Source organism: Chelonoidis abingdonii, chromosome 3 (genome assembly GCF_003597395.2).
Source record: "Chelonoidis abingdonii isolate Lonesome George chromosome 3, CheloAbing_2.0, whole genome shotgun sequence".
Taxonomy (NCBI): Eukaryota; Metazoa; Chordata; order Testudines; family Testudinidae; genus Chelonoidis; species Chelonoidis abingdonii.
In genome coordinates, this window is record NC_133771.1 from 98065596 (window position 1) to 98088230 (window position 22635).

The window sequence follows — 22635 nt, forward strand, 5'->3', positions numbered from 1 at the left end:
TGTTTAAAAACCAAACATCCAATAATAAATAAAATAAATAAATAAATAAATAAAATAAATTTGAAGATGCTGCATGTTGCCCCAAGGGAGTTGTAGTTTGTGCACCTCTTGCCCCAATTATCATCTATTGTCCATTTTCTGCTGCCAGACTACCTCTCTCCTTTGGCTGTTGAACAGGAAATTGTCTGACTCATGGCTGGCCTAGTTGGTTGGGGATGGGAGGCCTAAAGAAGACTTAGAGTCACTTTTGTCTTCTCCCCCGTCATCTGCACCAAGACCAAAAAGCTGAGGATTAAAACCAGTGATAAAATGTTGAGAGAAATTGTACTCCAAGGCTGGGATTTTCACTACTGAATTCTGCAGGGGCAGTAAAGGACCAATGTTGAGATCTTTTGAAAATTCCACAGTAAATGGTTCTCTCACTGTATGTTAGCATTTCATATAATTAAACAATTAATTCTTATTTAAGAAAAACTACCACAAGCTTTGTCCTCTGTTCAAGGTAACCAGTCATAATTTGATAGCCTTTAAAGTAATCAGTATGCAGGAACTGTGTTTCAGATTTAATTAAAGCCTCTGATTTGATAAATGACCAATTGCCAACACAGACACCATTTCACACTAAACTGGAGATAATGAAAATAGGATGGTTTACTAATTATTTTAATGATGAAATGCTAATTAATGTTGGTGATTACCATTAAAATTTACAGAGACAATTTGGGAGTACTTGAGACTTAGTTTTTTATTTCTGTTTATGGCCTGCCTTTGACATAATGAGCCAAATTCTCTGCTGATTTATGCCTGATCCATTGATACTAATGGGCTAGCATAAGGTACAAATTGGAAAGAAATTTGACTCAAAATATCGGTATACATTTAGCATATAGCTGTGCTACACAAGCCCTTAAGACCACTGATTACTTAGTATCCATGGCTTTATAGTGCTATAATGTACATATAAATTAATTAGAAATATTTGCAGTGAAGCCACAGTTAGTACTAGGACTGGGCAGCCCCTAATCAGAATAAATGCTCTTCCTTGAGTGAAAAGATCAGTTAAAACCAAGAGATATTCATGTCAATGAGGATGCTCTATAAAGCTGATCCAGAAAGTTTTTTAACTAGAGCTACACAGGGATTACTGGATCAGGGTATAAACTGAAGATAAAAATATTTAGGTATACAGCTGGCTATCTGTTTGCAAGCATTTTTAAATTAGAAACTATTTATCTAGATCAATACGATCATTCCAAGCAGCAAAATGCAGATTCAAGGATTTTTGCACATATACTTCCCACAAAAGTCACATTGACACATCTTAGCTATTGTTTGTCAATGGCATGTGTCAGAACAGCATATGCTTTAGTAACATCTCCCGCGATGCAACACAATCTTCCCTCTTGTTGAGCTGCATCATAAAAGTTCCATGGCCACATTGCATTGTGGGAGATGTATTCTGGCTGGCGATCCCACTCACAGAAGAGAACTGAGTCATCCGCTACCCAAACTACAAGTCCCCCAGAACACTATAGTAGCTCAGAAGGATATGGTCTACTGTCAAACTGAGCAAAAAATGAAACATTTTAATGCAAAAATTAAAGATTTGCATTTCTGAATTGAAATTTGTCTGTTTTCTGCTAAAACTTCTAGGCACTGGGTGATTTTTTTAAATTAAAAGTTGTAATTTTTCCTGAGAAAACAGATCCTTTCCCCTAAGAGTTCTGTTTTGTTGACACAATTTTTGTTACAAAACAGTTTCAAAGGTAAATTTTCTACCAATCCTAGTGCTGAGGGGTTGCTGCCACCTGCTGACTTCAGTGGGAGTTGAAGGTGGTCAAGACCTCTCAGGATTTGGCTTTATAATTTTCATTCATACATATTTGTATCACAGTAGCACCAAGAGGCCATGGCCCCATTGTGCTAGGCACTGTAAGAACACATAACAAAGACAGATCCTGCCTCAAAGACCTTTCTAATCATTCATACGCCAAGGAATGTACTTTAGTTATTTTCTCAGTACCCAAGCACTCATCTTTTTACAGGTTTTCCTTCTCTTCTGTTGACAGACATGTCCCTGCAAAAAAGCTATATTATTGTAGTTCACAAGTTGTAACACAAGCTTTTTCTCTTAGAAAGACATGAACAAAGTTGTATTAATGGTGGTTTATTTATTTATTTATTTTAAATGAAAACTTGCTTCAGAATCACTCCTAAGGTGGTAACTAGTTTTTCATGTTCTCTGTCCTCAGTCTGTTTTAATTAAGTTCAAATATTACTTTATCTGAATATTTCTTTAAAGTATTGCTAAATTATTTCATTAGTGCAGCTTTCTGTAAAGAATATATATCTGTATTGCCTGCATTCGAAAATAATGGACATTAGTCCATGTGATCTGATATCCAAGAGATATCATATAATAATGTCAATAGATTATTTTAGTTTGAAGGATTAACCTCCACATATTGTCTGGGCCAAATCTTCCCTTTGACCTCAATGGGCTTTGGCTTTCAATTGACTTAAATGGGCTTTGAATGAGACCTTCTATGAACTACATCTATGTATTTTACAATGCTTTTAGAATGTATTAATTCTATTAATTAATTCTCACATTTCATAAGCATAAACACTGATCTTTATTAAAAGTATTATAGTTGTTTTAACACAATGTGCAGTAAGTAACACCTAATTTCACAATGTAATTGACACCAGTCCAATTCTTCTTTACATAACCAGAACTCCCATAGTCCTCAACAAGGGGAATTTCTGGAGTGCAAGGAAGACTCATTCTGTGTGCGTTGTCTAATTTCTCTTCTAACTCACTTAAACATCATGATCTTTCATTCTCTTCTTCATTTTAATTGGATATTTTATTCTTTTAGATGTAAAAAATACAGGCTATTGAAAAGGCTAGCAAACATGCCTGGTTAATTCTCTACACAAACTATTTCCAAATAGCACAAACACATTATATAACATTTTCTTCTAATTCTGTTATGTTTTAATTATTCAAATTAATCTATAATTTATCAAAAATTGATCTGACCACACCCACCTAAAACCACACTAATCTAAATTATGCTACTAGGATAATTTACTTAACTTATATAAAAAGTAATCACATGACTGTTGCAGCTTCACAATATTAGACCACCAGTAGCTTTGGCTCACTCGCTTTTTAAGCAGAATGAATAAAATCCACAATAAATCACTTTTAGAAAAGAAAATAGCATCTCTAGCATGACAAAGTTGCAAAAATCAAAACCCAATCCAAGGCATCATGCATCTAAAGGCAGGTTTATATTCAGTAAAAAATGTCTATGGCACATACTTGCAGTTACTTTTGATCTGGCTGAGAAGTAAAAGAGGGAAGAATAATATTCAGAATAGAGATGTATGGAGAAGGCTGGCATAATATTTTTCCAGCCCAGGCTTACTTTATTTATTAATTCTCATATATAATTAAGCATTGTTTTTAGTGAAGTTACTATTGTAACTAACAACATTACAACTATACCAATAATGATAATCACTTTGAGATAGATAAAATGTGCTATGTAAGAATGAAATATAATTATTAACAACAGCCACCTTACATTTACACAGCTTCTTTCACTCTGGATTCCAGAGCAGAATCTCTCTTTTATAGGGGTGATCATCACTTTATAGTGAAATTGAACTGTACTGCTTCATGCTGCTGCAGTAAATATATTTACTTATATCCAAAAGTCATTTAACAAAATGAACATGGATAGTCCAATGTGACAGATTGAACAAACTAGTTTAGGGAGATAACTATCCTTGAGGAAAATGGCAACTGTACCTGGTCCTGAGAATCTGAACCATGCAGGAGTTCAGTGAAATCCAAATGAATACCAGAATGATATCAAAATTATTTTGTAGGTGAGAGTATTCAAAACAAACACTTTTCAGACTATGAGTCAAACTCTGCTGATATAACTCTCTTGACAAGAGTGGAGTCAAGGAAGCAGGAAATTGTCTTTATATAGCTGAAGAAATGGACATAAGAATTCTAGTATCATGTAATGGCTATTTGCCACACTTCAAGGTGACAATATGCTGCAAAAAGTTCAACAGTGTCATGCACTTGTACATTTGGCATTTGTCACATGCAGTTCTGGTGTGACTTTTATCTACACAGCAGTTTCAAATATAGGGCTAACTGAACATACAGTAAAGCCTACCTGATTTTGTTTGTAGAACTTCTTTTTCGTGTCTAACAGCTTCATGCTCTATACAAAAGCAGCACCATGAAAAAGCTAAGTCAGTCATACCTTTTTTTAAGTAAGTAAGAGCCGCGGGCATGTTTTCTTCAAGAGTAAATATTTATTTTATATTGCGCATGCTGTTGTTGTGGAAGAAAGCCAAATGACTAGCCTCTAGCCGTCCATTCATTATGAAGTCTGCAGCAAAGCAGCAATAAGTACTATTGCATCTAGATGTCAAGTCTCCTCGTGATGCACATGTGTAAGTGCTATTAATGTTACCAGGAGTTATGCATGTACATCAAGGGATGAAAAACTCCACAAGATGGAGATTCAAAGCATATGCCGCAAAACCAACGAGGGGGTAATTTTTAATAGTATAAATTCAGTACTTATGGATATAGTCTACCCTCAAATCAGCAGCACAGATCACAAAGAGGTGGATCATTGAAGTATTTTGGGGACTAATATCCATCACTGGGGATCAATGGGAACTCACCTTCCAAACGGTGGTTTCTATCAGCTCTATAATTATTCTACTGAAAGTTCTGAATTCTCAAAAAAAGGAAAGTGCTGTGCAAATTTACCACCCTTTTACCAAGTATTTATGTTTGCAAATCAGACACTTAAGATGAACTCCAAAAGTCCAGAATACATCCCAGTTAGGATTGACAACCCTCCCGGTTTGGCAGGGAGTCTCCCAGAATCAGGCTCTATCTCCTGGAGCTACTGAAGCCAAACCAGGGGATTTTAGCACTAAAAGTCAGGTGGGCTAAGGCAGGCTCCCTACCTGCCCTGGCCCCAGGCCGCTCCTGGAAGTGGCCAGAACATCCCTGTGGCCCCTGGGGGAGGGAGAGGGTCTCCACGCACTGCCCTCATCCTAGGCAGTGCCTCTGCAGCTCCCATTGGCCAGGAACTAGGATCTGCAGGTGGCAGACCCTGTCCTTCCCCCAACCTGGGGCTGCAGGGATGTGCCGGCCACTTTCAGGAGTGACGCATGGACAGAGCAGCGCATGGAGACCCCTAGCTCCCCCCACCCTGCCCCAGGAGCCACAGGGACATGCCAGCCACTTCTAGGAGTTGTGCAGGGCTAGGGCAAGCAGGGATCCTGCCTTAGCCCCGCTGCACCGCTGACTGGGAGCAGCCAGAGATAAGCACCACCTGACCGGAGCCTGCAACCCTCACCCTCACCCCTACTCCACGCCCCCTTCCCCAGCCTTGAGCCCCTCCTGCACCCAAACTTCCTCCCAGAGCTCACACACCCCCTCCTAGACCCCAATCCCCTGCCCCAGCCTGGAGCCCCCTCCTGCACCCACAGTCCCTCCAGAAGCCTGCCTCCCATACACCTCCTGCACCACAACCTTCTGCCCCAGCCCTGAGCCCCTTCTAGCACCCAAGCTCCCTCCCAGAGCTTGCACCCTGCACCCCCTCCTGCACCCTAACCCCCTGCTCCAGGCTCAGCCCAGAGCCCCCTCCCACACTCTGAACCCCTCGGCTCCAGCCCAGAGCCTGCACCCCCTCCCAAACCCCAGATCCCTACCCCAGCCCAGTGAAACTGAGTGAGGGTGCGGGAGAGCAAGCAATGGAGGGACAGAGGATGAAGTGAGCAGGGCGGGGCCTCGGAGAAGGGGCGGAGTAGGGGGTGAGGCAAGGGTGTTTGGGTTTATGTGATTAGACAGTTGGCAACCTTAATCCCACTGCATATGAGTAGAATATATGTCACTATGGAAAAATAAAGGGGAAAAAATCTGCTTCAGCAGCAACTCATGTTTCAATTTTTTTGTTCACTTTCACAATAATTTCTAACAATTTGAAAGTTGCATGGCATTTTGAAGGCAAGAGAAGAGAAGACTGAAGAGAAACACTCATTTAAGAACAGAAGACTAGCATTGCATAATTTGTAGGAAATAAACACACCTGCGTAAATGAAAACAACAGCAACCCTAAACTCTCATAGCACAGTAGTAGCTATGCCAACTGCATGCAACTAGGGGCCAGAGCAATTTTTAGAGCAGAAGGTTCGGGTGAGTGCTGTGGTGGCCATTGTTTCCTTCTCTGATGCTCCCGACATTGTCAGAAAACAGAGAGTAACAAGACATACTTAGAGGTGAACTGCAAAGCTAAAAAAAAAATTAATTAATCCCAGAAATTACTGCTAAATGCCTCTATTGCATCCCCATTAAGATTATCAGGAGTTCCATGATTAACTGTGATTTCAAAGAATGAGGCACTCTGGGAAATGCCTAGAAAACCAGGAAGTGCCAGGGATTTCACACAGGAGACGGTGAATATAAAACAATGTGTTAAAACTTAATTTTGTGCTGAGTGACCCCTCCTTCCATATACACAGGGCCTTTTGGGTTGGGAGTACTTTTGTACTCAACTCAAATTTTCACTTCATCTTTGCAGTCCACCTATATGTGTTGAAGAAAAGAAGGGCATAGAAAGTCAACAAACTTACCATACTTTAAGCCCCATTTATTCAGACACCGTCTAAGTGTTCTGACATTTTTTTTAAATTCATCTTACAGTTACTGGGACACATTCCATGCTCAGTTACACCCTCCCAATCCCATTTGCGGGTGAACTGAATTTCACATAATGTGTTTTTTCCCCATTGTTGTTTACTTGAACAACAGTGGTCATTCAGCCCTCAGTGATGGTTAACAATGACTCTTTAAAAGTCTACTTATCCTTTATTCATTTCTGTATTGAAAAATGTGATATGGGAGGGAACATGATGAATACTGTGTTAATACACTTGGATACAGAAAACTGAATGGGCTGCCAATTAGGAATGATAAACAAGTACATTAAATCAAAGCAATAGCCGAGATTAGGATTGCTGAGATAGAGAGAATGTAGCTTTAAGCAAAAACTAATAAATTACCAATACAAAGTTTTTATTTGTTAAAAGTAAAATAGCCACACATCCAATTATATTAAAGGATTTATCCTTATCAAGGTATATACCACATACTTGCTGGCTTTGACTTGACTACAGAGGATAAAAGAAGGTTAAAATGTCATATTTAGGGATAAAGAATGAAGAAATACATTGTAAATATTTTGCCTACTAACTTTGTTTCCCTCCCTTTTGTACATTCCCTCCTCACTGGTTCTTAGCTTAACCCTCTCATTCCCTTCACATGTAAAGATGCATAAGTAACGTTACTATTTACAAAGGTATTTGAAAAAAAAAAGTTTGAATTTAGTTGTAGAAAAGGCTGAAGATACATGGATACTATTGTTTTCCTTCCCTAAGTTAGTTTTCTCAACCTTGGTAGCTAACTCATTTAACTGTACTTTTAGATATGATTTGAGGGAACCCAATATTCCATATAAAAATGCCACAATATAGTATTTTGTATTTTCCCAAAAGCTATTAATACACTGATATACAAGTTAAACTGTTTTGGACTTTACTGTGGAAATCTGCAGTAGTGTATTTGTGTAATGAATATCAAAACAATATTTTTATTAGATATGCAGGCCTGATGTTATATATCATCACTTTGTGTTAAAATATCATTGTTGTGCAAATTCCTAGACAGTGCAACATAAAGACAAACAATATAATTAACAATTACTCTTTAAAGAAAGCAACTCTTTACAAATATGCACCATATCAATGGGTATCTAATTTGCAAGGTAGGTCATGCACCAAATAAGAAGCGTATTCAAAATAATGCACAGGAATTATGCAATAAAAATGTCCACAAAACACTTTATTTGGATAATTAATTATTACTCCTATTATTTGTTTTGCAGTAGCCCCTAGATGCCCCAATCATGGACCAGTACCCTAAAGAGCTTACAGTCTAAATTACTATTATGCTTGATCACCTCGGAGGTACATAGCATCTTCCTAAAGAAGTATGCTCATGGGGACTGTCTGGATCTAAATGCCACCAATTACATATTTCAAAATTATTCTGAGTCATAACTACAGTGTAAATTTAATACATAAGTGTGAATTCTGAGTAGTATTGAAAAAAGCATAAATCTAGAAAGGATGACACCTCCCTTACCTGATTTTTCAGTGGGAACTGTCTTTTCTTGTTTGATTTTTTCCTCTGTATTAAGAAAAAGGTATAAAAGATAGAAATTCATGTGATGTTAACACAGGTGCATAACTAGCAATATATTTATAAATCCAGCATATTTTACACAAATCACCATGACAAAATAAACACATTATTTTAGCATCACTTTTATTGTAGCACTGTAAAATTTGTATTCTGATTGCCTGGTGAGATATTTCATGGCAGGACAAATAATTAGGCTCCAAGCTTTAGCAATGGGAAAATGACAACACTCTTGACAATGTCTTCCAATTAGCCACTCAAAATGAAATTGTTTTTCCACCTAGCCAGTGACAACAATTTTGGAAACCCCACTCCCAAATCTGTGCTGAGCATTTGCTTCCAAAGAACTAAATTCTCAGGTGCTCTGGGCATGTTCATCCCTAGCATTGGCATGCCAAATCCTCTTGGTTTCATCAGTTTCTTTTTGGATAGCCTTTAGAGGCCACAAAGAAGTGAGCAAGATTTTCCCATAAATGTATGCAATAAAATAACTGGCTTATTTCAAAGGGAATTAACATTGATGGAATAAAACCTAGCTAAGAAAAATACCTTTATTGTATACTGAAAACAAAGAAGATACAGAACTGAATGGTGAAACTTTTCATCTGTCACGAAGTAGTTGGTAATTTCTGTTCATTTAGTTTTTGCTACTGAACTATATATTTTTCTTTGCAATGTGATTGTCAGGTGAATATGAGCACTCTCCACTGAAACTGACTCAGCTCCATCTCCAGGGCCGCCCGGGGGGGGAAGGGTGCAAGTGGGTTGATTTGCCCCAGGCCCCGGGCCCCACAGGGGCCCCCATGAGAGTTTTTCGGGGCCCCTGGAGCAAGGTCCTTCACTCGCTCCAGGGGCCCTGGAAAATTCTTGCGGGGCGCGGGCCCCTGAAGCTTCTTCCACCCCTGGTCTTCGCCGGCAGGGGGTCCTTCTGCTCTGGGGCAGAAGGACCCCCCACAGCCGAATTACAGTCAAAGCGGGAGCTGCCGCCGAAGTGCAGATGGGTCTTCGGCAGCAAGGAGCCTTCCATTCCGGGACCTGCCGCTGAAGTGCCCCGAAGACCCGCAGTGGGGACTCCCCACCGTCGAATTACCACCGAAGGCCCAGCTGCACTTTGGCGCCGGGTCTTCGGGGCACTTCAGCGGTGGGTCCCAGAGTGGAGGGACACTCTGACTCCAAATTACCACCAAAGCAGGGAGCCCCCGCCACTGAAAACCCCAGATGCCCGGAATCCTCTGGGCGGCCCTGTCCATCTCACAGCTACCTCTGAACTGACAAGACCATTTGGGCACAGCCAGGAATTTGAAGCAGCAGTTATTTTAGATAAAGCAGCTCTTTTCCACATCTCAGCTAGATTTTAACTCCAACGCATTTCCATTCATCTAGGGTTTGTATATTAACAGTTTCTTATATCGATACAGTAGGGAAAGGTCCAGATGACTTTAAAGTGGGCACTATACCATCCAAATGGATTAGTGATCAGTGAACCTTAGAAGGCTTGGAGTTTCCACTGCTTTGGATAAGCACCAAAATCTCAATGCTTATGTGAGCCTTAAACTGAATGTTTTCTGCTTTCCCTAGTTATGATGGAAGTCTCACAAGAACATTTTCTCAATGAATCTTTCACTATATCTTGCCTCTTAAAATAATACAGGGAGCACAGATTTTTTAATAAATTTGTATGTTGGGATTTTCTGAGGTTAGCGCAGCATTCAATTATAGTAAGACTATGGCTGTGACAATGCTATGTATTCAGGTGCTTTTGCAATATGTGCAATGAAGTCAGTTTAAGTCAAAGGGCACAAATATGCAAATTTCCAACTTCTCTCCTAATACAGGAGAGCAGAACACCATGTCTGAAACCTGTTTGGCATATTGACATCAAATAGTCCCGCTGAATTACGCGTTCATTAGACAGGCATGTGAAATAAAACCTTAGTGTAAACTATTCTTGTAAAACAACAATTGAGTACCCACAAATCAAACCAATATTATTTGTATTACTGTAGTGCCTCAGAAACCCAGTCATGGACAAGGAGCCCATTGTGCTAGGCACTGTACAAACAGAAAAAAACAACAGTCCTTGCCCCAAATAGTTTACACTGTAAGTATAAGACAAGAGACAATCAATATAGATAAACAAGCAAACAGTGAGACAACAGACAAATCTTTGTGTAGGATTGAACATGATTTGTTAAGAGTTAGAACCCCTCTCCTGTAGTCAATCAACTACCAGATGTCCTTAACCTAGTCTTCCTCAGCTTATAGATCTGCTCATATTCCTGGTGGCAGATCTCCCTGTTATGGATGCAGCCCTCTTTCTCACATCCAGTCAGATCTTCGAAAGGTGGCTGGATAACCCTTTACCTGCCTCTCTAAACACTGCGTGAAACCAGGTAGGAAGATAGAGGGACTGGGTTAGGGAAGTCTTTGAATATCTGAGTCCTTAACTAAACCCAATATATCCCCCAAACTTTTGAGTAGACACAGTTGGAAAAACTTTGATGGAACCACTTTCTGTCAGGGTATGTAATACCATTGAAACTAAAATGCTTCATGAACTTCTCCTGAGTTAGTAAAAAAATCCATTTTGGGGAAATAGTTCTGAGTTTCGAAGTGTCCCATTCTGACATTTTTTGGAAGGAAACATTTTGATTTTTCATTTTGAAATTATTTTTTCCCCATTTTTTCAACATTTTGCATTATATTGCTATATGGTATAACAACATTTTGATTGATAAATAAAAGAACCTTTCACAGAATGATTTTCAAATGTTCACATTTCATTCTGCTTAGGAATGAAGTCAAATTTCAAAATGTTGCAATTCGACATGAAACAGAATTTCCTTCCTTCAAACAGTACTTGTTTTGGTGCTCTCCCTTCATTAATATTCTTCCTTGTTCTGATGCAGTTTTAAATGTGAAATAGTCACAAATTGATCCTTGTATGTTTCCCCTGATTCCAACAGAGTTACACCAGGGATGAATTTGGTTCTCTTGCTTTGGCCGGTCACAAATATATCTGAATTTAATTTTTTTCCCTTTTTGGGTCAATATGTTTTCGTACATCTGTTGATTTCTCAGTCTTGTAATACCTCTGAATTTGGTGGCATGAATTATATTATGAAGCTGCTGTGAATCAAAGTGAAAAAAGAGGCAGCTACCCTTGAAGTATTTTTTATCATTCAGTCTACAAGAGCACTGACTGGCACCAGGCCCACTGATGTGAGGGGGAAAGGACGTAATTGCCCAGGAGCCTGGGTGATTTAAGAGGCGCAGGGGCCCCTGGCTGCTGCCACTGGGAGCCCTAGCCCCTTTTAAATTGCCCAGGCAGGCCACAGAGCTTCTAGGTTCATGTGTGGGGTGGCAATCGCTCCGAGGCTTGTGCTTTCTGAAAGTGATGGATTTGTCACTTCTGAACCGGCCCCCGCTGTTCCCTAGGGACAGCCCCAGGGCCCAGAATTGCTGTCAGCGGGCCTGACTGGCACATAGCAGGAAGAAGAACAACTGATGCTTTCAAATAAGTACTTCCAGTCACCAACAAACTGCCACTCTTCTCCAAAGCAACCATGAATCACCGAGAAACATCTCTTCTACAAAAACAAATTCAACAATCCAATGTTCTCATTAAGGGTTTAAATTCCAGGGGCTCTAGTCTAGTTTGTAGTTGTGCAAGCTTCTGACCAACCCAACGTAACAGCTTTGCAACTAGATGATTGTATTGGCTGAGTGATATTCAAGAACCATCGCATTCAGAAATTGAACTATATACTGACATCTGGAGGAGATATGGCTAACCATTAAGTCAGTGCTGATTTCACTGTGCTCACAGGGCAAGTATTTATGCTGATCAGATGTGTTACATGCAACTACGCAGCCAAGAAAAAGCCTCCAACCCTCCATCAGTGTGCGATGAACTGGAACTGGATGGTTTTCATTGCCAAGGGCAGAAGACTGCCTCAGCAGAGGCCACTTATTCTGACATGCTAATTCAACTATCCCATGAGAAGCTGCTGTCTTCATAGGACAGACTCAGCTCAGGATTCATGCTGGAGTCCAACCACATACACCCTGATGGAGGCCCTTACAGATGAAAATTCTGTGAAAGGGAAAAGTTCAAGCAGAATGTGGCAGCAACCACCTCACTTCCAGGAGGCCTGCAGGGGTCAGCACTACTTACCAAGTGAGTGGCTGATTAAGTCAAGAGGAAATCTTAAAGCTGCCCATCCATGAGAGGATGGTGATACCATTGCATGTCCTCTCTTGGGATAAATCCTTCAATAAGATTCAGGACCAGACTGATGAAGGAAAAGGTCTTTTACACCTCCTTAAACCAGCTTCACTAAATGTGGCCCATAGTCTCCAGTATCAGTAAACAAATAATGGACAATGAGGCAAAAAACAGATTGTGAACGTTCAAAGACTGGGATGAAGAGTATTGCCCGCCTGCCCCTCCTGTAAAGAAGGCAGCAATAGAAGATCTCTAAATATCACCAGTTGCTCTATGCAATGGAATCTTGCAGGGAGAGCCTATACATATCTATGACATTCTATGTTTACTAGCGTGCTCCACTGTTATACAAAGGAGATGGGGAAGCTAACATACAAAGAATGAGGATTCCCAATGAAACTGTCACAACCACAACAAAAATGTTTGTTCAGACAAACTGCCTGATACTGAAGGAAAGCATGTTTGTAAGAAGTGAGTTGATTCAAGAAGAGTTTGTTTTTATGCAAAGCTAGTCCCCATAACAGCAGCGCTGTTAAAACAAGCTCATTGAGACTCAAATATCTGCTGTTTAAGTGCCTATTACATATAACAAGGCTATTCAGCAGCAGCTTAAAGTGAGCATCAAATAACTGAGTTTTCTATCAGTCATTTTACCCTGGGTTTCTCCTATTGGGCCAGATTGTGAATCTCCTTGCTGTCTCAGTGGGAATATTCATGCAAGTAACTGCAGCCCAGTGAGAGGGAAGGGATTCACAATCTGACCCATGGTGGTCCTCACAATGGGTGAAATTCACCCCTGTGCACAGGATCAACACAAGGCCTACTAATCGCTGAACTGCCTGTCTGTAAGTGGTTCATAGAATATATGCTGGTGTTATCTCCCATCCTCTTTAGGACTTTGACCATTTTAGGTAACAAATGATTGTGTTAGGAAAAAGCTTAAATGGGGAATTCCAAATATTTACCTTGGCTCATTGAGATCCAGGTTATAAACACCTTACTCCCACTGGTGAGGAGATTCCCATAAATTGTCCCACTGAAGCCAGCTGTGTGAACAGCTCACCATCAGGGCAAAGATATTCACAATCTGGCCCCATGGGTTATACATTTTCCTCTCCCCTGAAGCAAAACAAACCCCTTTCCTGAACCAACAGAAACCCCCCTAGTTCTGTATAGCACATAAAACCTATTAGAACAGGGCCCTTATATGAACCTTGAAACTTAACACAAAAGACTACCTGGTTTGGCATGGGAAACAGCTTTTTCTTGTTTAATAGATTCATGCTCTGCAAATATGAAGAACCATAGGATAGAGATTAGATGTTAGCCTAGATTACATTATTTCAATTTAAAATTAAAATGCTCCTTCCATGACCAGACATACCAGTGCAAAATCAGATGAAAATGTGTAACTGATGGTGCCATAATTGCCATGCTAGATTCTGACTGCAGTTACACCAATATAAATCTAGAAGAACTCCTTAGGCTTCCATCTCACTCATTTCCTACACTTCTAACCCTGCTCTGACAAGGAACATGTGAAGAGGCCTTCCTCATTCAAATGCAACTTTCTCCATCAACATTATACTTACTGTGTTCATGAGGTTCCACTACTGTAGCTAGAAAAAAAGTGAAATAAAAGTATATTTTCAAAATGTATGTCACTACAGTGTATGTTTTAGTGAGTTTGTTCTATTTGGGTCAATAACACAAATCTATAAAAAACAGCCAGCATACTGTGTACAAATACTAAGTACATTTTCAAAAACAGAACAGGAGAGCACTGTCATAACCAAATAGCTCCTGACAACTAATTTTAGACCAAATATGAAGTGATGTGTAAGGCAGTCTAAGTTAGGCTCCTGTAAAATTCCCCTGGAATTAATTACACCCACTCTAGCAGCCCATGAACAATTCTAAATTGGTGGCATTTTAGGCTGGGGCAAATCTTTTCATACAAACCTTTCTTTGTGTGTGTGGGGGGGGGAGGGAATGCAGATTTGGCAAAACCAAAACATTTCATGAATTCACGTCAATTTTGGCTGAATGCCCCCCCCCTCCAATTCTGAAAAAATCAAAATGTTTTGACTCAGAATTTTCAAAATGGATAATTTCAGGGTTTTTTTAAATTTTGAAATGACTTTTCATTTTGAAATGTCCTTTTATTTGGTTTTTTAAAAAAACCCAAAACATTTTAAAATGGTCAAAATCTAAACAAAAAAATGTCAACTCTTTGATTTTCCAAAAATTTCAATTATTTTTTTGAATTGCCAATGAATCCAAAAATCCATTATTCACCCAGCTCTATGCCAATTACACTGCTGGCTAGCTATGTGAGGGAAGGGGGGAGGCAGGAGGAGGAGTAAATTTCATTCTACAAAGGGGTATAGCAGTGGCTGCAGGGGATTCATTTTGCCTCCTTGGGTTCACTCTGAATCACTGAGGCTCTGCACTCCCCATCACTAAATTGCAAAAAGTGTTTCCCTAAGTGCTGTACTGCTCCAGTTCATTAGAGGAGAACAAGGTCATAGGGTCATCAGTTGTCTGCATATGGTTCAAGAGAGCACTAGGAAAGGTTGCTGCTGAATACATTGGTCCACATATCACATCCTAATGGAGACATAGTCAACCATGTAAGGTTTTAGCCTCCCTGCTGGTTAGGCTATATGTTGCAGTCAACAAGTAGGCAGAAAACCGTGCTCCTCTTAAGTAGACCAGCAAAGCAAGCTGCAGAGCATGTTCTAACCAGGAGTCTAATGTAACATGTGACCAGTTCCTTAGTTGGTGTGAATGGAGCTACTTCAATTTAAACCAACTGAGGACATGGCCCTTTATCATGATTGGTAGGATACCAGGCAGGACTCAGCGTAGTTTTTCCACATGGGGAGAGAAATACATGTTTTCAGTGTGAAAAATTCTCTGCAGTTCTTTTGCACCTTCAGAGTGAAATACTAAAAGAAATCGAAGATGGCTGGGCTTATTTCACAGTGAAGCAGAAATGGGTCTTCCTTCACAGAGTAGCTATGCTACAATCACTCATTCCTCACTAGTGCCTGCTGTCATTACCCCAGATTAAAAGAGACAACAATAGGAGCCAATACTCAGATCACAACAGAAATAATGGGGCATTTTGTGCTAAGAGGGAATGTAGGATACGAACTCTAAGTGGTGGCAAGCATGGAATCAGCAATGTGAAGGAACTTAACATGATGATAGAAGCTATCATTACTCCTACAGCCCGATTTGTAGGAGTATGTATTAAAACATTTGACCCCAGAGTGTTAAACTACAGTCTTTTTACAACAATCTTTGAAGATGCTTGCTGCACAGCTCTTATTCTGTTATGTATATTAGCAACATACTTGATAGTTTGGCCTCGACTTTTTTGCCTAAAAAGACAAAAAGAATCAGTTTTCAGTTCAAAATACACTTTAGATAAATTCTACTGTATTACAAGATTATAGATGGCACATTTGAACTCAGAAGGTGGAACTCAGGCTGTATGATGCAAAAAACCCCAAACTAACAGAAAATAAATTCCTTCTCAGCTATGAATTTTAACTGAGCAAATTAAATTCAGAGCAAGTGTCAGTTTAGAATATTAATTTATGGAGCTGAAATAATGGCTGGTGCAACCATAACAAGATAGCCTTTATAACACTAAGTACTATAATTAACAAATAATAAAAAATTGTTATAGCCAGGCAAATAAAACACAAATATTGATTTTAAAACCCTTGAAATTCATCAGATAATTTGATGGACATTATTTGACCACGTCTATAATCTCAATAATAATGGTTTATTATAGCACAGTCTATCCAAGGTTCTCTAATTTTCAGACATTAAGAATTCAGCCTTAACATTCCTGTGAAGAAAGTATTATTTCCATTTTACATGATAGAGGATGGAGATAGGCTGTGCTCAGTGGTGGCAGATGACAGAACAAGGAGCAATGGCCTCAAGTTGCAGCAGGGAGGTCTAGGTTAGATACTAGGAAAAACTATTTCACTAGCAGGGCAGTGAAGCACTAGAATGAGTTACCTAGGGAAGTGGTGGAATCTCCATCCTTAGAGGTTTTTAAGGCCCGGCTTGACAAAGCTGGCTGGAATGATTTAGTTGGGGTTGGTCCTGCTTTGAGCAGAGGGCTGGACTATATAGTGAGGTCTCTTCCAACCCTAATCGTCTATGATTCTATGTGGAAAAACTGAGACCCAGAGAGGTTAAGCGACTTTTGTCTTAATTCACATAGGATTTGCATGTCAGGATCAGGAATAGAACTTATGTCTCCTGAGTGAGGTAGGTAACTCTGTCCTTATCCACATTTTACAGATGGATTTGTTTAAATTGCAAGTGAAGAATAAATTAAAGTTTTTTGTTGTAAAGTCACTTTCCCTAAAAAGGCAATGCCACTTGCCCAAAGCCAGAGAGAGTCAGTGTCAGAATAGAAGTTGAATTTTTAAATTCCTGATTCCTGGACTTATGCTTGAACCTTTGGTTCATTACTTTCTCTAATCAAATACACCAAATAATAGATTGGTCAGGAATTTTCCATCTAAATGTTATTTGACAGAAAATGCAGTTTCTGAAAAGTTGAAATTTTACACAAGAAACTTCTGATTTTGCTGAAGTGTTTCAATTTTCTGTTGGGAAAAATCAAAACAAAATATTTAGTTTTGGGTAAAGTTTACCTGACTCAAAACAATTTGTTTTGTCAAACCTAATCAAAATGACATGCATCAGTTGGACATTAGCCTATGTCTGCCAAAACTGCCATGATGTCTCAAGGAAGTTGTAATTCAGATGCCCCACACTGACGTTTTCCTCCATGGGCCATCCTCTTTGGCCAGACCACACCTACCATGATGCACTGTAGTTTTCCCTCTGGCCGAATCACCATTGTGCATGACAAGAGTCTCATGGCCAAGGTGCATCATGGGAGATGTAGTCCAACTGTGCAACCTGGCCTACAGCGAGGCCTGGGGGCAATGAAGCAACTGTACTACACTCATGATACACTTCAGCATCTCAGGTGGTCACTGATTAACGTTAAACCAAACTGAAATGAAGCATTTTGACTTCTCTGAATTGAAAATATTCAAAACTTTCCATTCCATAAAAACATTTATATTTTGACTTTTCCTCCTGATTTTGGATTGTGGCAAATTATACCTCTCTAGTGACCCCTTAGGGAAAGTCTGGACACTGCTTCTGTCTCAGGGTCTAAGCAACAACCCCCCAGCTGTGCTGTTCAGGCCATCTGCCCTTTGCAGGGTGAAGTTAAATCAGTCCAAACAAAAAGTCAGTATGCTTCTGCAGACCACAAAATTAATCTTAGTAACCAGACTTGGTAGTTTCACCCATTACTATTTTTACATTCAGTTCAAATTATGTTTGAATCTTGCCTGCTGTTCTGAGTGCCAGAAGGGTATTAATTATATATGGCATATTCCTGTAAATTAGCTTCAGATAAGGATTGAGAAGAAAAATCCTTCAGTTTATTGAACCATAAATTGGTAAGGCTAAAAGAAGAACATGTTTACTGATTACTGTCATCTAGATAGAAAACTCGACATGTTGTTTACTATTCAGATAGCAAACATATTTTTGTGTGAGTGTGTGTTTCTGTGTGAGCGAGTGAGAACGTGAACATGCATTATAAGAAAAGAATTATTAAGTGAAATGGATCTAATTCTAGAACCGTTTATTTACTATGTGATAACAAAATAATACTGATGTTTTATAGCTAGAGAAATTTATTCTTTGCACAGTTAAATGCATATTATAAACAACGAAGTTACCCAGCAAAGACTCTTGCTGAGTTTACTGGGATTTGGACTGGACCCTAAACTCATACTACCATGACATTTATCTAACTCGATTGCAAGTAAAGGGCTAAAAGGAAAACTGAGATCAACAAAAGTCTCTTTGTGACATCAAAAGACAGAACTTGTTCCCTAGAATTTGCACCTCATGCCTTGATACACAAAAGGACCAAATTATGACACTCTTACACATGTTATGTAGCACTTACTCCACAAGAAGTCCTGTTGACTTCAATGAGGCTATTTAGTGAGTAAGGTACTATTCGGCATGAGTAAGAATGTCAGAAGCTGTCCTCAAGTGTTTAAATAGATTTGCTCTTTAAAATGTGACAGAAACTTAAAAACAAAAAATGGAAACATACCTTCAGCAGCAGGATGAAGGACTACTTTAGCATCTTTCATCTTTTTGGCTTCTAAAATCACTTTAAACGAATAAATAATATCAAATGAAGATGTGATACAAAAAAAACCCCTCTCCAAATAAAATATGATGTTTAAGACTATGCAGAATCCCAAAACAAAATGAGAAAAGTAAAAAGACATGGAGCTTTTAATGCCTTTCTCTCTCTGATGTCCCTGTTAGGAAAACATTTAAGCATTTGCTTAAATCCATCCCTCTGCACAAAAGCACATGAACACATGCCTAGAGTTAATCATGTATTCAAGTCTCAGTGCCTGGAAAAGAATTTAAGTACCTACTTAAGTGCTTTCTTGAATTAGGATCTAAAAGCTTCTCTCCCATACGAATGTGCTTTGCTCCTTTTAAAATTCCCAAGGAACATACTTCAGGGAGCAGTATGAGTTAACATGTGTCACATGATTCTGCGTAATCTTCAATGCAGTTTTATTTTAAGGTTCAATGAAACAGCTTTATACTTGTTGGTACAAGGTGCTTCAGTTTGTGAAATGTGTGTGCCATCAACAAACCGGCAGAAAAATGAGATTAATTATATTTGGACAGTTTCAATATATCTCAGACTAAATAGATTTGAAAAAAAGCTTTAGAATGGAATTAATCAGGATTTATCACCCTATCCTAGAGCAGTTTACCCACTCTTGTTAAGTTATTGCCTCCTGATTCCAGGGGGGCAGCACAATGTGCCATTTCCCCGCTGTTTTCAATGTTAGTGGACCTGATCCATCACAATAAATTGTTCTCTTCCGAGCCCTGGCAGGCCTTAGGAAAGTATATGCCGGTTAAGCAGCAGGGAGACTGATTCTGCAGAAAGGCCTGCCTGCTGTGCATGCAGCTAAATTATAATCCTGCAAAGTAGATCAAAAGCTGCACGTTGATTTGAAAGAGAACACGTCATGCCCTCCTTGCCCGGCTCTTCACTATACTAGTTAAGATTGCTCCAGTAGCCCTTGGGCAATAGAAACTCAACTGAAGGGACACAGATAAGAGGGAAAGGGAGTGGTGGTTGGTAGGGTAGACAAAATAAAACCTGTGGACTGAACTAAAAAAACCAAGATTACCCAATAAAACAGCTCTCCTAAACACAGTATGGCCTTTCAACCTTCCTTACAACTCCCTCTGTTTTAGGTACTCATATGGTTCCCATTAAAACAGTATCTCAACACTTCACAGTTTTCAAGGTAACGATCTTCACAGCATCCATGTGAGTGAAGGAAGTATTAAAAAGGGGAATGCAGTCACATGCCTAAAGTCACTCAGTCTGTGTAAAGCAGGAAATTGAACCTAGATCTCCCAAGTCCCAGGCTAGCCTTGTAATCACTAGGCCATCCCTCCTCTTACTTCCTTTTTATTCTGGTAGGCCTGTATGAAGCTAGAAAGCTCCATGGAGTAGAATTTCACCGCTGTTCTTCTGATTAACCATAATGACATGGTGTAGCGATAAAGACAAATCTCCTTAAAGAAGATCTGCTTTCCTATTATAATTAATAATTGGCCAAAGCTGTTAGGTTCTACATGGTATTAAATTACAATAAATCAATTCTTATACTGTAGCTCTCCATCAAAAAACAGAGTGCTCAAATGAAAGCCATAGTTTTTTCTATCCTACAACTAGAGTAGAGGAGCTAGTAAAGCCAATTCTGATATATCTGACTTCATATAATTTCTATTTCTGTGCCATCTCCATTTGGATTGCCTTACATATGCACTCCAAATAGCCTAAGCATTTGAGACTGAAGAATGAATTGACCTTCGGTTTTTGGTGAGGGTTAAGCTGTATTCTCAAGTTGCAGCTCAGGAGCACTCTGTAGCACAGGAATACGAAGGAAAACAGAAACTTTCTGCTACTTCTTGATATGAGTATAACAATAGGAGTAGAGAAGAGGTATAGGCTCCTTAGGGAAATTTTATGATAGGACCCACTTCAGCTTGAATCTGAGCTGCATGCCTATGGGGAATGGCAATAATGGTCCAAGTCTTCCCCTATTTACTACACTCAAGTTTGTCAGATGAAAAATAGAAGCGCACGGGGAAAGGCAGATCTTGTTGAAACAGAGTAATCTCATATGAAGGCATTAAAAGTGAATGGCTTTAAAGTACTCTAAATCTCAAACTTCCAGGAGGACAAATCTTCCATAGAAGGGACTGGAGAGAATGAAATTATAGCTAAAGGCAGATTAAATATATGTATTGTATTCGCTACTTAAAAACGTGTATTGAAATGCCCGAAGAACATTCTTTCAATACAATTATTAAAGCCTGACCTTTAAATGCAATTTTCCTGATGTTATATAACAGGCAACATACAACCCACATAGAACATATCTAAAGTATATTAATTTGATATCATTAATATGATATCATTTGAAACACTGACATTTAATTAACTTTTGACAATGCTCATGGGATTTTTTTCCACATTGCTAGCCAAATTGTGAGGTAAGATACAGGGATAATGACTAGTCTATAATGCCTCTGACTATTTTCTTCAGTTTAGTTACAAGCTTTCAAAAGCACATTTCAGAAAATTATGATCACACAGTTAAAGTAGGGATTTTTTTAAAGTGTCAAACCCAAGACTCATTAATTTTGGAATGGTATTTGAATATTCAGTCCTCCTCAAAGCATTTACTTGCCATATTCTCTGCATGTTGGAATATGGTAATAGTTTTCCGGGGGGGGTGGGAGGAATTTGTTTGGTCAATTAACCATGTGTTGTAAGCACATCAAAGTCTTTCAATATGTTGTGCTGATTGACAGTTAAGCAGAATAATGATGAAATGCTGGCATTATGCCAGTGCGCATATATTACACCTACCAAACAGTAAAAATAAAGTTCTGTATAGTTGGTGGCTTCTTATTTTAGCAATCACAGCTATTGCATCGTCATTAAAACACAAACTTACCTATGTCAGTAACTAGGATTGAATAAATTACCATTGTATTTTAACACGAGCAAAAAGTGCTTAACATATTGTAAGAATAATAGTAACTAAAATGATGTACATATAAAATAGATGTAAAATACTTTAAAGTGGTGTTACTAAATAAACACATTTTTTCTTTAATTTAAAAGTATGCCCTCAATTTTCATTTGAGTGGGGTTACGTAACCAATGGCAAGGTTTGGGCTAAGTACCGAGGAAAGTCATTTTGGGTAAAAATTTCAAAAGCTCTGAAGTAACTTAAAAACATAAACCCCATTGAAAGTGGGTCCTGTGCTCCTCAATCACTAAGCCAGTTTTGAACATTCACCTTGATGCTTAAATATGGATTTAGCAGCCTAAATTTAGGCACACAGGACTGAAAATTTTGGGTTTGGTCCCTAATTTAGGATCTGGTGAGAGTAGATATTTTGTATCTATCACCCATTTAAGTCTATAAACTATTACCTGGTTTTGCTGGCTTTTCTTCTTTTTTGACTTCAGGTTCTGAGAAAAATATTAATAAAAAGATTTCTAGAAGTTAAAATTACAAAAACAAAAAAAAATTCATTTCAATATGTGTCCTATTCTTGTTACTCAGTTTTTATACCATCTGACAGCTAAAGAAGTCTGTTAGAACTGACAGTCCTGCAGAACTTTGAGTAAGATAATTAATAGTAATATATACTCCATTGTAATAATTTTATGTACTTAACAATTGACTTATCTGAGGATATCAACGGTGCTTTCCAGTTATTAACTCATTAAGTCTCTCACAATTCTGTAAAACGGTTATTCATTTGTACCCATATTACGGATAGAGTAAAGTAGACAAAGATTAATTAGAACTTGCTACTGAGGGCTACAGAATATTCAGTAAATTTCCCATATTCATTGTAAATTCTACATATATACAACTAGAGCTAGGCA

The 22635-nt window shown here is 38.8% G+C and overlaps 1 protein-coding gene across 1 annotated transcript in view; it reads right to left on the reverse strand.

Moving 5' to 3' along the window:
- Nucleotides 1-22635, reverse strand: part of TRDN (triadin) — a 331687-nt gene that overhangs the window by 32655 nt on the left and 276397 nt on the right. Inside the window, exons 33-40 of the mRNA XM_075064568.1 lie at nucleotides 22174-22212; nucleotides 18730-18789; nucleotides 14135-14161; nucleotides 13781-13828; nucleotides 8258-8302; nucleotides 7207-7224; nucleotides 4206-4253; nucleotides 3332-3352 (exon numbers count right to left, since the gene is read on the reverse strand). Coding sequence (XP_074920669.1) covers nucleotides 3332-3352; nucleotides 4206-4253; nucleotides 7207-7224; nucleotides 8258-8302; nucleotides 13781-13828; nucleotides 14135-14161; nucleotides 18730-18789; nucleotides 22174-22212 — 306 coding nt within the window. The remainder of the gene's footprint in view (nucleotides 1-3331; nucleotides 3353-4205; nucleotides 4254-7206; nucleotides 7225-8257; nucleotides 8303-13780; nucleotides 13829-14134; nucleotides 14162-18729; nucleotides 18790-22173; nucleotides 22213-22635) is intronic.